Below are 16,167 nucleotides of genomic sequence, written 5' to 3' on the forward strand. Positions count from 1 at the left end.
CTGCTAGTTCAAAGACTAAAGGTTTAGTTGTAGGGTTGTAGCGATGGTTGCATCAAACAAAAACAGAAAGTTCCTTGGAAAATCTTACCATTAATGGAATAAGATTCTTGCTACTGGGTCGCATGCATGTTTGAATTTTTTTATTTATTACTTAATACGGTTAATGATTAATTATCTAAAGTGAGGATTTTGTAATAATGGAATCTTCTCCCCGTTTCTGGACAGCTCTGTCAATAATTGTGTCATGTTTACCGAAAGATTACTGCACACACTCAAACATTCATTGCATCCACCCACCTAGAGCACCAGTATAAAGGGCCATGGCAGTCCCCGCTTCAGTGCACTTGGCTTAGTTCAGCTAACCTGGATCAAGTGAACAGCTCATTATGACTGCGGTGTTACTTTCCCTGTATGCATGCTTGGCTTTAGCTCTGAGCAATGCGGCTCCAGTGTGAGTATTTGATACAATATCACTTTCCATCTAAAGGACTGCAAAGAGTTCCAAAACAGCCTTTCTTCATAGCTTTTTCAAGATCCTTAAATGCAATGATGCAAAAATAGCAAGCAGTAGTTTAATCACAACACTCTTGTACTGTAGCCTAAGGGGTTTATGTTTTTATGCATGATTTACATGTAGTGTTTTATCCGTGTTATTACGTGTAGTACAACATTTGCATATACTTTGCTTTCTGTGGAATAAATGGGATTATGAAAAATACTTAAATTGATATTTGACCAGTGTGTTTGCATAATCCTCTGTTTACTTGTATGTTTAAATTTGGTCTATCGTTGTTTGTGATGTTGCAGAACACTACAGAGAAAAATCAATAACATAGATACTGACTGGTTAAAGTCCACATCAGCATTTTTTTTATTCATGTTGCTGCCTTCAGTTCACAGCCCATGCACAATAACTTCATGTTTGATCAGTAGCCAGCAATTTGCTAAAGCGTGTAATTAAGCTGCAAGTTGTTTGGGTTTGTTTTTGCAGTCATTTAACCGAAAAATTTCTCAAAGTTTAAAGCAGGGGTCACCATACTCTGTCCTGGAGGGCCGGTGTCCTGCAGAATTTAGCTCCAACCGTAATCAAACATACCTTAACAAGCTAATCAAGGTCTTACTAGGTATATTTGAAACTTCCAGGCAGGTGTGTTGAGGCAAGTTGGAGCTAAATTCTGCAGGACACTAGCCCTCCAGGACAGAGTATGGCATTGAAATTTACATTTACATTTCAATTGTTTTCTTTATTTCAGTCACGATGATGTCATGATAAAAGGTAGGTTTGAAAAATCTATCGCTGCAATTTTTCAGAGATTCTGACATTCTTGGTGTGAAAAAATTGCCAAATTCTTCCTGCCACAATTCTAAAGGCTTTTACTAATACCATATTTTTATGTTGATGGTATTTTAAGGGTTAAATTTGTTACGTTTGACTATCAACTGGATGTTAAGTGGCACTATATTCACTCTTGATCTACTGCATGCTCTAGATTTCATGAATGACAAATTCATGTAATGATATCGTCATAGATGCCCCTGAGGACCATTCACATCCTAAAGGAGAGGACCACCATGATGCCAAACTTGATCGGTGTAAAGGCATCGAGTTTGATGCCATCACTCCAGATGAAAAAGGAAACACTTTCTTTTTCAAAGGTCTACTATAATAATTTTTGTTATTTTGCAGTATAGTTTACATGGCATTGCCAGGTCAAGTGGAGATTCAAAGTTAAGCTATAGCCATTTCTTTATTCTTTATTTTTTTTTTTTCTTTTCAGGTGACCATTTATGGAAAGGTTTCTCAGGACCAGCTGAGCTCTCAAACAGCACGTTCAAAGAACTGGATGACTTTCATCACCTGGGCCATGTAGATGCAGCCTTCCGCATGCACCATCAAGATGATCTCAATGTTCATGACCACATCTACTTTTTTCTGGTGCTTTTTTACAAGTTACATCTAGTCTGCTTCTATACAGAGAGTATCAAAATTATTTAAAATCAACTTTTTTTCAAATCAACAATTTTTCTTTGCATAAGAACCAAGAACCTATCAAATATTTGTTTACATTGTGCAAACCCAAGCCTACAGTCTATAATATTACAACCACAGACATGCAACTCAGTGCTGATGAGTATTTTCTATTTTTTATTAAGGGTGACAAAGTCTTTAGCTATTACAATTACACCCTTGAGCAAGGCTACCCTATGGAAATCCAGCAGGACTTTCCTGGTGTCCCCAGCCATCCAGATGCTGCTGTTGAGTGTCCCAAAGGAGAATGCATCACTGATTCAGTGCTGTTCTTCAAAGGTTATTGAATCATATTTACTCTACATTCACATCACCAATGACAATTAAAATTTTTAGAAATTGGGTGTCTTTTATTCAGCTATTATACACATATCATGGGTATTCCTTGGCATTGTGTGCTCGGAATTTGTCATTTTGCTTGTATAATATGTAGTGTGATTTGCATATTAATATATCACAATAACCCTTTTTTAGGAAATGAAATTTATAGCTTTGACATCAAGACAAAGTCGGTTAAGAAGAAGGTGTGGGCACACTTGCCAAACTGCACATCTGCCTTTCGCTGGCAAGAGCATTATTACTGTTTCCATGGTTACAACTTCACTAGATTCCATCCTGTTTCTGGGGATGTGACGGGAACATACCCAAAAGATGCTCGAAAATACTTTATGAGGTGTGGTGAAGGATTTGGTGAGTCACTTAATGTTACTCACAAAGTATACCTCTATTATATCTCCTGCTTTTAAAAAATTAAATTTTATCTTGAATTTAGTTTTTACCTAATGTCTAGTTGAAATTATTCCTTAGATCATGGAAGTGGTGCAAGAAGACAACGCTGCAGTGAGGTCAAGCTGAATGCTATCACCTCAGATGATAAAGGGAGATCATATGCATTCCAGGGTAATATAACTTTTATTAATGAATTGTTATTATTATGCAAAACTTAACTGACAAAACTTACATTATTATACAACTTAGATTTTACTATACTTACAGATGCAATGTACATGCGTTTGGACACACACCGTGATGGCAGCCACCATTTCCCTATTTCGAGGTCATGGAAGGAAATTTCTGGTGTGGTGGATGCTGTTTATAATTATGGAGATAATATGTACATTATCCAGGTAAAATCAATCAATAGATAGATAGATAGATACAGGGTTGAGGTTTGTAATTTCTAAAGAATCTCTTCTCTCATTTGTACAATTTTTTTTGCATTTTTATTTTTATTTAATCAATTTATTTTTTTTTTTTTTGCACGAGTAGGGTGATCAAGTCTATATCTACAAGTCAGTAGCACATTACACGCTCATAGAGGGCTACCCTAAACCTCTGAAGGAAGAGCTGGGCATCGATGGTCCCGTGGATGCAGCATTTTTGTGTCCAAATCAGCACATAGTAAACATTATTCAAGGTAGGAACAATATGTGATTTTTATCATATATATATGTGTGTGTGTGTGTGTGTGCGTGTTTCATTGATGACATTCCAGAGCATTCCAAATGATCGATTATTGTCAGCGAAGTCCACTTCTACAACAGATATTCCGTGCTTAGGGAGTAGGGAGCAGTGAACACTGCGTAGGGACCCTGTCAGTCGGAACGCACCTTAAGTAAAAGGAAATTCTCAAAAGAAAAAGCATGTGGCTTGCATAATCTTTTATCACATGTACCCAACAACAGTCATTCTTCTTTTGGCAGGTCAGTACACCAGACCTTAAAACAGGGGTTCCCAACCACATTCCTGGAGCCCCTTCAACACTGCATGTTTTCCATGTCTCATCAAACACACCTGATTCAGATCATCAGCTCATTAGTAGAGACTCCAAGACCTGAAATAAGCGTATCAGACAAAGGAGAGATGCAAAGTGTGCAATGTGGGGGGGCTTCAAAAATGCAGTTGGGAACCACTGACCTTTGAACGGGGGTTCTTAACTCTGGCCCTCAAGGTCCACTTACCTGCACAGTTTAGCTCCAACCCTAATCAAGCTCACCTGAACAAGCTAATCAAATCTTCATCGTCCCTGCGTCCCAGTGTGCATACTATCCACCCTGTCTGCCCTAAATAGTATGGAAAATTACTAATATCACATAGAATTTAGGATGGATGGATAGTATGCACATTGGGACGCAGGCCTAGTCTTCATGATTACTAGTTACTGACAGGTGAGTTTGATCAAGGTTGGAGGTAATCTCTGCAGAAAAGTGGACCTTGAAGGCCAGAGTTAACAATCCCTGCCTAAAGCCCGAAACACACTGCATGATTTTCGTGCAACAATCGTGAATCGCGGCGATTTCTGATTGGCCACGATTGTTTCACGATGCCAATCTTTTGTCTGGGACAGCCGAAAATCGTGCAGTGTGTTTAGGGCTTTAGAACATCTCTTTGTGGTTCAGTTTGGGTTTGAACAGCCACAAATCCTCTGTAATAATCCACAGTAGTCCATAAAGAGCATAGGGGGAGAGCGGGGCACAAAGTAACACTTTTTGACTTTCTCAAATTGTGTAAATCCACTTCGTGTTCAGAGTATTTTTTTTATCCACAGTAATTTCACACTTGTCTAGTACAAATATGTCGCTTTGTTTCATAAATACAGTGTATACGTTTTTCTTTATTTACCCTCAAAAATTGGAAGTGGAATGTGACAACATGCCCCATAGGTGGGGTACATTGTAACAGCTGAGGGGCACGTTGTAACATGACCATATGACACCCTAAAATGTTATCTGATCTTATGAAAAAAATATACAAGACAAACTGAAATATTTTGTCAATAAAAAAAATTACTATTTATTTTAAATAAAATAATGGCGTTTTTTAATAATTAAAAGTAATCTGATTTTTGAGTTTGACAATGAAAATATTGCAACCATGCCTGGGACAGCCAACATAAATGAGCCAAAATGCTTTACATGTTTTGAAATAATCATTTCTGAACATTAACCAATAATTGTCAGTTTTTATTCACCTGTTTCTTGTCATTTCTCATTAAAATGTATTAAAGTAAATAGTGTGAATTACATCGCTAATGTCATAGAATAGCACGGCAGGGCAGATTGTAACGCAGTGTTACAACTTACCCCATCTGTGCAACTTTAATTTAAAACCGGTTAGTGTCTTCTGCTAGTTATCGAGGCATTAAAAAACTATCTAAACTGATAAATTAGTAATAAAAACTGAGATGAAAAATTTACTTAAGCCAGAAATTTCATTTTACTATGGTAAAATAAATGTTCAGCGATATCTTCAAAATACTTTTGAATTTTGGCGCACTTTTTTTCTCTATATAATGTTGATATGGTAACTAGTAAATACTGTGAATTTGGTTATGCTAGAATGTGTGGAAATATTTAAAAAACGTGTGTTACAACTAACCCCGCGTTACTTTGTGCCCCGCGCTCCCCTAAATCCCAGAAGTAAGGGCAGTCCAAACAAAGTCAAATTATACAGTAAATCCCATTCCAATCCATGAGATATCTTGTCTCATGAACCCTTGAACCCTATTTAGTGTATCGTTCAGTATTCTGTAAATTAGGACATTTGCAGACATGGCAAAGAAGAGCTAAAGCTAGCTCCCTGCTTTTGCTAACACACATCTGCTACTCCTTCTGTGATTTAAGGTAGGGTAAAACTCCCTTTAATCCTCTAGAGCAGGGGTGTCAAACTTAGTTCCTGGACGGCCGCAGCCCTGCAGAGTTTAATTCCAACACAAACCATGTAGTTTTCAAATAAGATGAAGGAATTAGGCTTGTTCGACTTCATGCGGCGCTGCAAAGTTTGGCTGCTGCCTGACAAAAGCAATGCATTCTGGTTATATTTATCTGACTTTGATCGGCGCTGCAGCTGCCTTACGGTCACATGTGCCATCAACGTACCGCGAAAGCCAAACGAGACCAGCCGCCTAGGTCAGGTGCTGCAGTTGCTCAAAATCGGCTGCGAGAGCCTTGATGACGACACACTTTATTCTCATTGGTCAGATTCTGTGATGACAAGCACGAGGTGTGTTGCGTGTTTATTCTAACAATTCAATTCCAATAATGCTCACAAATCTGTGTTTTTATAACAGTAAAAGCTCTTTTAGTGTAGTCGCACTGTTATCTTGAGTCATTTTTATCAAAAATACTGATAAAAGAATATAAATGCTACCCCCACTTTATCGGTATTTAGTAGCCTATATGTTTATGCTGAACTTTATTCTTGAACAGATGACGCTGTATTAAGCAGTATATAAAAAGTGTATCTGTTGCTCATACACTCTCAGAAATAAAGGTACAAAAGCTGTCACTGGGGCGGTACCTAAAGGGTCCATTTTGGTACCTTAAAGGTACATATTAGTACTTAAAATGTACATATTTGAACCTAATAGGTAAAAAAGTGTACCTTTTGAAAAGGTACCGCCCCAGTGACAGCTTTTGTACTTTTTTATTTCTGAGAGTGTAATTACGTTTCTGTGTATTTGACAAATATTGCATTTAATTCACTTTATCTGTGATAAGAGTATGCAAACACCGCGAGAGCATCACTACCGGGAGCAGAAAGTGTCCGGCTTGACGTCGAAATTCCGCCCCAACTGTAAGCGGCTATTCTCGCCAGCCAGCAGGCTAGTATCATCTCGAACAAGCCTAGTGATTAGCTGGATCAAGTGTGTTTAATTAGGGTTGCAACTAAACTCTGCAGCGCTGTGGCCCTTCAGGACCGGAGTTTGACACCTGTGTTCTGGGGACCCACTGTCCTGCACAGTAATTAGCTACAACCCTAATCAACCTCCTCAAGATTGCTTGAAAATACAAAGGCAGGTGTGCTGAAGCAGGTTGGAAATAAACTTTGCAGGACAGTGGGTCCCCAGGAGTAGGGTTGAAGACCTCTGCTCTAGAGGTAGAAAGGCGTAAGGGTTGGCCAAACTGTTGCAACATGCGTTCAAAGAGGATACCAATGATGAGCATAACCGATGTCCATCACATATTAAGATTGATTGATATCTAAATGTTTTTTTATTTTTCTTCTTCTCACCAACATTGAGGAATTAAAATGGAATAAAATGCCAACAATAAAAAATGACTAGCTAAGTTAGCTGATTACCTTAAAAGTACAAGAATATTGCCATCAGTTTGTACTGCTGTTAATACTTTCCCTGACAAGCGGATGCATTTAAACCTATTTTCTGGTTTTGTCATATATATTCTGACAAATATATATGTAACACATGCAAACCATGCAAAATGTGTCAAGCATGGGTAAAACAAATGGAACAATAAAAACCCTCATGTATTTTCACTTAGTTTGCTCAAGCATATTGCCAAATAATGTGTATGAAAGAAAAAATGTAATATATTGTATGTTTTCAGTAGGCTTTTAAAATATTATTTTTGAGAATATTGAATATGTTTCTCTCAGTTTCCTTACGATTGCTTCATTCTCCTCCTCAGGTCAAAAGATGTATGACATTGATCTTGATGCCACCCCTCGAGCTGTTAAAATGGAGAGACCTATTCCCTTCCCCAAAATTGATGCTGGCTTCTGTGATGCTGATGGTGTAAAGGTGTTTATTGGCCCAGAATACTATTCATATCAAAGCCCAATGATTCTAGCTATGGGCAAGATCAAACCTCCACCTCAAATGATCTCTCCAGAAAAATTTGGCTGTGAAAAATAAAAGCAAGGCAAGAAAAGAGCTTCAATTCAATTTGATTAAATTCGATTAAAGTCAATTAAAGTCAATTCAATTCAAGTCAAGTCAACACTTTATTTATCGCTTAGGGGCAATTCACAAGGTCACATGGAGTAACATAAGCAATATATATATAAAAAGAAATAAATAAATGTATGTGTATACAACAATGTGCAAATAAAATAAATTAAAGAGGAAAGTCACTGCGTAGTAAACGGGGATCAGAGATGGTTGGAGGTTTAAAAGCTGCACCTCTTAAGGGACAAAGGTTGCCTTCCTCCTTTGTGTTCTGCACCCTGGACAGTTAAGCCATCATCCTGAGGGGAGCCACTCAAAAACAGAAAACAGGACATGTGAAGGTATGATCCTTGTATGATCCTGCCAGCTAACCTCAGCATTTGCTGTTCACTCACAGAAAGAGTCCTGACAGGAAGTCCAATAATTTTTTGCAAACTTTAACTGTAAGATCCAAACGATTTCTATTTTGAAGACTGATAGAATGGAACCAGCAGACAATGGAGAATGTGATGACACTTTCTATGTAAGAATAGTAGAACATAATGAGAGTCTTCTTACTGACACCAAAGGAGTTGAGCTTCCTCAAAAGGTACTGTCGCTGCTGGCATTTCCTCAATATCTCCTCAATTTCAACAGATTGTCAAAAATTGTACCGAGGTACTTGTACGTCTCAACAATCTCAATAGGCTTTGGCTGCCAAAACCTTCTGCCTCTGCTTATTAGAAAAGGTTACTACCATCTCTTTAGACTACCTCACATGTAATTCCAAACTGGAGTTATCACACCACTCAACAAATTCTTGAAGAACTAGGCCATGCTGTTGTGAGCAAACTTTATTAAATGGCAATTGGGTTGAGTTGACCTACAATCATCGGTATACAAAATAGAAAGCAGAGGGGTTTCTGATAATCAGTCATTGTCACAAGCTGCTTAATGATTTTGATGCATTTCTTGTACTAATAAAATGACACTTGTCTGGCATATATTTATTGTCCTAGGTATTTGTACAGTAACAAGATTTACGGGCATTATGGCATATTGTTTTTGCATGATTGTTTTCAAAGATAACACATTTTTCATTTCAGTTTAAAAAACAAAACAAAACAAAAAACATTATATTAACCTTTATTTAACCAAGATCAGTTTCAATCAGTTTCATCACAGATTTACAGAACAAAAACAGACTAAAAACACTTAAAACAATTACACACAATTGAATCATCTTCCAATTAGAGAATAATAGTTTAAAAATGTTCCAAAGACAACAAATTTTGTAATATCAATTTAAATTGAAGAATCGAGAAATAAGACAACAAAGACCATTTAAAGCCTATTCAGTACAGTAAATCTATTTGTCAGATTACATCCATGTATGTTCCATGCTTACACAACATCTCTAGCCAAAACATATTACATCAAAGAAGTGAATACCATTGGATGTCAAGCAACTCTCTGAACTGAGAAAGGTCACAAGATTCACAAACCAGGCAATGAAACAATCACAAACAAATGTATTTAACTGTAGACCACTAAAGATAAGTTTTAAAAGTATGTCAACTTTATAACTTTAATACAATTTATAACTGCATGCTTTCCCACAAGTAACGTATTTTAGCTATGTTTATTTATATAAGAGTCCGTCAGTGCTGTTTTGGTTAAGTACCACCTGTTGAGATAATGTATGACGTCTGCCTCCTTCACAGTTTAAACAATATCATCTAAACTAGATAAAGCTGAAAATAGCTCATATTGTCTGATTATTATACTTTCTAATTGTTTTGTGTGATAGGCCTATTAGTGAGAGCATGTGCAATCCATATAGTATTACATTACATTACTTTTAAATAGGCGAGGAAAATCTTTTTTAACACAGGTTCATATTGGAATTTTGAACCAAACTTTGAAGGTTTAATTAAAAACAGGTCATTTGCAGGGTCAAGCAGATGTCAGATGTTACATGATCAAACATACAGTAACTAAGATCTTAGCAAGAGACACATCTAAAAGAAATTGATTTAGAGCAAATAAATAACAATAAAACTAATAAATAAACAAACAAATAAATACACTAAAAATAAAAAATAAAAAACAGAATAACCTTTAACCCAGAGCTGAAGTGAAGAACCCAATTTATTAGGAATATAAAATGTAAACAACATGTTGACTTGACTAATTTAACTTGGACTTGACTAGAAAATAAACAAACATGAACACAAAAGATTCAACAACAGCGGTGCAGAAACACAATACAAAAAGGAACCATGGCAAACACGGATAATCACAAGACAAACCAGGAACTAAGACTGTGAACATGAATACAAAATAAAAGACAAACACTTTAAACAAAACCCAACAACGTTACAAGTTCCTGAAAATTTTGAGAATTTTAGATATGCTATTTTCCCAATGCATCAATATTACATTTGCAGCATAACAGTATAACACCTTTAATACTGCACTTAGACTGGTGTTCTCTGGTGTAGGAAAACTGAAGGAAAGTAATGAAAATAAAGAGAATTCCAACTGGATGTTTTAACAAAGATATAACAGAGTTAATCTCAAAATATCTAAGCATTTCTGTGATTGTGTGTCATTCCTGCTTTACTGTTGTGTATTCATAGATCTCATGAATAGATCATACTCAGTTAAGAATTGTACCATTTTCTTTGAAATGTGCACAAAACATAAATGTGTTCTGCAATAAAAGCTTGCTCAATTTGGAACCAGTGAATATTATAGACAAAGCTACATATTTGGACACTTTGTGTTATACAGAAGATAAACAATGAAGATTTCTCTCAGCTGTCCAACCTTAAAATTCTATATAATACACAAGTGTAGAATGGGCCGTCAGCGGTTTGGTGGCTTTGCAGAAGTTAAATCTGGCCTACAACAAAAACTGACAAATATTTTTAGGAGGCATCTTTCATCTTTAAGAACCTGGTAAACCTCATTGAGGTGCAATGTCTAAATAAAAATTGCCCCAGAGGTTTTTCACAGATCTCCTTAAAAAACTTTTAACTCATCTTAGGCCAGTCTGAGAGTACATTATATGGGAAACAGAAAAGGGAAAGCTCTGTTTAAGAATGTCTGTCTTTTTTTGAAAATTCATGGCTTGTAGTGGAACAATATTACATCCATACTAAAAAACAGGATGCAGTTCTGCACACATTTCAACTGTTCAAGTTCAAGTGAGCTTTATTGTCATTCCACTATATGTAGACTTACAAAGGAACAAAATGTCATGTCATACAGGACGATGGTGCTACATATACATTTAAGTAGTTTCACCATCACAGCAACACTTTAGGACAAATTGACACTAAATAGACAAAAGACAAAAATAGGATTCAACAGATGATACAAACAAAATTATACACAATATATACTATATGATACAAATAATAGGCAGAAATTTAAAGTGTCCTAAATTAATCTTATCATGAGTAGCCTAATTATCAAAATTCGCTTCAATGTACATTTTTAGTGATAGGTATGTGCATACTTAAGGAAAGCATTCCAGTTGAGGGGTATCATACTTCATTCAGTAAAAATGCATAAAGATGCATAAAAATGTTGAACTTACCAAGAGCAAATAACAGAGAACAGAAACGACCCTCAGCGGACTACTTAGTGCACAATAATTATTGTTCACTAGATGGCACCACATAGGAGCTTTTCTAATAGGCTACTGTTTTAGTAAGAGCACATTTTTTACTTGCTTTTCAAACATAAGATATATTAACAAAGTTACTAGCCTATTTTTCATATAGAGCTATTAACCACTGTTGGTAATGTTAATTAAAAAAAAAAAAAAAAAAAAAACTATTTATCATTGTCAGCAAGAGTCCGTGGGAGATCCAGCGCACCAAAACAAACCAACAAAACCCAGAAAAATACGTAAAAGATATGAAGCATGCTTCATGTGAACTGTGACTTGGACATGGGCTTAGGGTGTTGTTTCCTAGGCACTCAAACCGGAGTTTATCATAGAATAATCACAGAGCGTTGTAAATGTTGGTGGATTTCCGCTGGTGACCCCTCTAAATTCAAACTAACACTATCCTAACATGGAGGGGCGCAAGTCGCCCCTTCTCCTCTATCAGCGAACCACGCCTCGCGCTGCCTTCTAACGCCGGCCATATTGACTATTTTAGCTAATCTCTTTGCGGTAGGTTGTAGAGCTTCTGTAATCATCACCGTTATAACAGCGTGCCATTGGATGTAAGGCGATCGCGACTTGGAAATAACAGTTCGCATTTATCTGGACTGTGACTACATCTTGGGGTACATTTTCATTATTGTAGAAAACGCAGTGCATTCCTGAGGTGAGGTTTTTTTTAATTCTTTTTGAGTATCTTGTCTTGACCACGTTCTGCATACGCTTTCTTTTAAGGTGTCTCCTGCCTTTAAGCCGCCTCATTGTCGCCACCTCCGCAGAAAGAAAAACAGCGTTTGCTGGTTTGTATGGACGGTCCACTAAGCCATTTTAAGAAGAACAGCTTGTGTGCACAAGTCCAATAGATACCAATAACATTTCAAAGGATAATGTAAATCAAGCTTTTAATACGAATGGCCTAATCTGCGCTTGACAGGTTTGGAGTGGAAGGAAAATCAGTTATTATGAAATTGTCAGTGACCTCTATTCAAATCTGATTGCGGCACGTGTCATGGACACACTGTCGCAACGTAATTTTAATGTTTTAAAAACATTATTGGCAACAGGCAGCCCCCCTTGAGTATAACTGGCCACTGTAAAGGCAGATTGTTGGGTATCAGGCTACTTGTCTCAACTGAACTTTCCCCCTCACAGCCGTGTCTCTGATAAGGGTTACATCTCAAGCTGACTAGATGCTTTTTATGTGCTATTTTAGAGGCCCCAGAACGTTAAGAAAAGCGCTGACATTCGGTCGAAGAAGGCGAAATACTACCAGCTAATTTACATAGAGCCTAATCTCGTAATAGTGTTACTAGATTGCCTGTGGAAATGTCAATAATTAAGGTTAAGTAAAAGGGCTGAGACAATTCTGACTTGTTTTACTTAACTCACGATGCCTTAATTCTAATAGGGACACAGGATAGCCCACAATTTACGAGACATTCTAAAACGCCTTATTGAAACCTGTCGTTGTCAGCAGGGACTGCATTTGGTATATATTTAGCAAGGAAGCGCATTCATGTATCAGACGTCGTCGCTACGCAAATTCCTCAGCGTGTGTAGCTAACGAGAGCGTGGGGTTAGTGACATTGCGTAAATTTGTTCATGCATGCAGATTTCAGAGGACTGCAGACGTACCCTAGTTCATCCAACGAAGTGAGAAGAGGAGTGTGTGCTGCATTGGGCAGTGGTGAAATTTAAGCCTGATACCCGATGGTTAAATTCTGGTAGATCTTAAAACCTCCTCTACTTAATCTCATGTCAATGTGAACTAATCAGTCTAGGCTACAGTTTATGCTAGATTATCTAATGTCAAAGGCTGAATAATTTCATATATATATATATATATATATATATATATATATATTAATTCAAAATGGGTTTAACAATTGAATGCATTTCACAGAGACTGTAAAGTTTTGTAAAGATCAGAAGATTTATTATTTTTAGAAGATCTCAAGTGTGAGTCACTGTAGGTCACAACAGATGTGATTGAAGTGTTACTGTACAAATACATGCTATTTGTTCGAGACTAGCTGACTTAACATAAATTAATTTATTCTCTTATAGGCTATATAATTTGTAGGAAATTAACTGCATGCTTTTGTACACCTGCCATCAATGTCTAAATTAAATGCCTGTGTTTTTTTTTTTTTTTTTTTTTAAATTTTATAAGAAAAATATGTAACAACTAAAATAGGCTAACATTCTCAGTCTGTGTTTAAGTGTAAAGAAGAAAATTCAGATTAACATGATTTAGGCCTACATCTGTCAGATGGAATCTGTGGGTCATTCTAATCTTCCATTTACGCGTTTTTGTTTTACTCTTTGATGAACATTTGATGCTATAATGTTAGTTCCAGGACCTGTAAGAGACCGCTGAACTCATATTCAGTTGCCTTGCAGTATAGCTATAGCCCTGCTGCTGAAGACAACGGTGTCAAATGACTTCTTGCCACCATTTGTTAATGACACAATTAAACACCCATGTTCAATGTGACGATAGCCCAGGGGTTGCCCAGTCAACCTTTTGTTTTCTCTTCAGGTTTATAGAAGAGAAAGATTCGGAGTCAACATAATAGAAACTATATTCACTCTCCAGGCAATATTTTACACGTTTTCAGTATTCTTGTTTTCGCTATATCCACCCTATTTAGCAACATGGAATTAAGCTATTTTCTGTTAATGTGTGAGACTTCCCATTCATCAGCCACTATAGGTAAATAACTAGAGGAATAAGAGAGTGCAGTAAATGGTAAAACTATTTGCGCTACAAACCATTGTGTTTATGATTACAACAATACTTTCAAATGATAGAAGTACAAGTTTGCAGTATCAAGCAGGATAACAGACTGTTTTTGTACAGCTAAAATAACTGGAAGCGAATGACACTGAAAGCCTTGCACATTCAAATTACAAATTGCTGTGCTGCTCTTAAAATGGTCTTTATAGCCTACTTTATATGTTATACTTGAAAATATATAGCTTCCTTTAAGGGGGTCTCTCTCTCAAGGGGATTAGGGGTTGGGGATATGACAGTTTAAATTGAATAATCAAATGTAGGCTAAGTATTCACTATATAAATTACAGGTAAATAATGTAAATTGTAAAAACGGGTAAATAATTTGATCCTTATTAAAGATAAGAAAGTGATTTAGTCAAGAGTAGTGAATGATTTTCTCTTTTTCTTTTGTTGTTTTATCAATATTGACACAGACAGCAGCAGGTAAATTAGGCTGCTGTCAGTTTAAAGGTGCTGTAATTTTTTTGACTCTTCTAAAGCTAAAATGTAACATGTTGTAGATATTAAGGAAACATGTAACGTTTAAATAGCTGTTTCTCTGAAAAATAATGCTATAGCCAGTAATTCTACTCTGAAATGTGCGTTCCGGGACAGAATGCCTGGGTTTTTGCTGTACCCATTCAACTGCTAGCTGGCAGTATTACATACTGCACAATGCTCTATGAGCAGAGGAACATTAAAACACAGTAAATCAACTCATCAGCTTACAGTGCAAGGCTCGTCGTGTGTCCTCAATCTGGCAAACACACCCCTGATTGGCTTGATTGTCTTTCATAGGCATACATGCTAGCAAATGTGTTCATATGGACAGAGTAGTGTAGTATATGTTGTTCAAATCTGTGTGAACTGAAAAAAGCTGTGCAGTTTTACAAAGCCTTTATTATAATGGATGGAAGAAAAAAATGTCCCTGACTTTTTTTTTTTGCTAGTCTTTAGGATAATGCACAAACAACCCTACAACATTTAGACTAAACAAAAATGTGTTGGTTGATCATCCACAGCAGGAGGGTCTGGTCTTCAGGTAGAGGAATTGTGAATTAAATTATTCATGATTTATCATCGTGAAATGAAAAATGTGTCTGTATCATTTTAACTTAAATAACATGGCAAGGCACACTTAGGGTGCTTTCACACTGGGCTCGTTTGCTGCGGTCCAAGCCTGGGCGCGCTTGTTCCCGGCGCCCCCCACAGCATTGGTCTGGTTTTACACTCTCTAGATTCTATCGAACCGTGGTGCATTTGCGGTCATCTTACATCATCACCAACGCACGCGGAGAATGCATGGAGAACACAACGCGAGTCAGCATAATGTTTTTGTTATTTTGGTGCTACTATGAACCGCATAGTGAACGGCAACTTCGTTTATGCTCATTGCATGGTGTAATTCATCATATATCCATGATGCTCGCGTACTGCTCAAACAATGATGTTGTCGCGCATGCGCAGGTTACTTTACTTCCTGAACAAGTGACCACCTCCTTCAGGTAGTCTTGGATTCGGTACCCCGGTGCACACCCGCGTTTGCATGACAGCTTTCACACTAGCCAAACGTACCAAACTCTGACGTCAATGGAACCCGGGTGCGCACCAAACGTGCTAGTGTGAAAGTGCCCTTAGCAGAGTATTGCGATATTTCTGCTGCAATATTGTATCGATACACGGACACCAACGGCTTGTTTCCACTGAGCGGTATGGTACAGTACAGTTCAGTACAGTACGATTTGGTACGGGTAACCCTGATCAGGTTTGCGTTTCCACTGCCAATAGTACCCTTACTTGGAAGGCGTGGTGTATGCCGGAAAGTAGCGAACGGCGATAAAGCGCGACAATAAGCACAACTCTGCCTCTTTTTGTTAAATGTCAGTTTTAATGAACAATAGCCATTATATAAGTACAAAGTATAAGTACTTATATAAGTATAAGTATATATATAGACTTGCTGCAGTGAACAGTGAACACCCGAATTGGTCTTGACCCACACAAATTAG

General features: G+C 37.1%; 2 protein-coding genes across 3 annotated transcripts in view; both read left to right on the top strand.

Moving 5' to 3' along the window:
* The first annotated feature begins 319 nt into the window (after positions 1-319).
* On the top strand, positions 320-8,701 carry hpxb (hemopexin b). Its single transcript, XM_058792604.1, has 10 exons — positions 320-451; positions 1,254-1,276; positions 1,531-1,656; positions 1,779-1,936; positions 2,155-2,308; positions 2,504-2,719; positions 2,837-2,929; positions 3,026-3,156; positions 3,299-3,446; positions 7,459-8,701. The coding sequence occupies exons 1-10, from the start codon at positions 387-389 to the stop codon at positions 7,683-7,685; spliced, it is 1,341 nt and encodes a 446-aa protein (XP_058648587.1). The 5' UTR covers positions 320-386; the 3' UTR covers positions 7,686-8,701.
* A 2,904-nt stretch (positions 8,702-11,605) lies between these two features.
* The window catches only part of LOC131539333 (radixin), a 58,098-nt gene continuing 53,536 nt past the window's right edge, over positions 11,606-16,167 (top strand). The window contains exons 1-2 of one of the 2 annotated variants that reach the window (XM_058773866.1): positions 11,606-12,005; positions 12,115-12,179. The gene's annotated coding sequence lies outside the window, so the exon portion shown is untranslated. Of the gene's footprint in view, positions 12,047-12,114; positions 12,180-16,167 lie in introns of both variants that reach the window. The other variant, XM_058773858.1, reaches the window with a different exon arrangement.

Source organism: Onychostoma macrolepis, chromosome 01, assembly GCF_012432095.1.
Source record: "Onychostoma macrolepis isolate SWU-2019 chromosome 01, ASM1243209v1, whole genome shotgun sequence".
Lineage (NCBI taxonomy): Eukaryota > Metazoa > Chordata > Actinopteri > Cypriniformes > Cyprinidae > Onychostoma > Onychostoma macrolepis.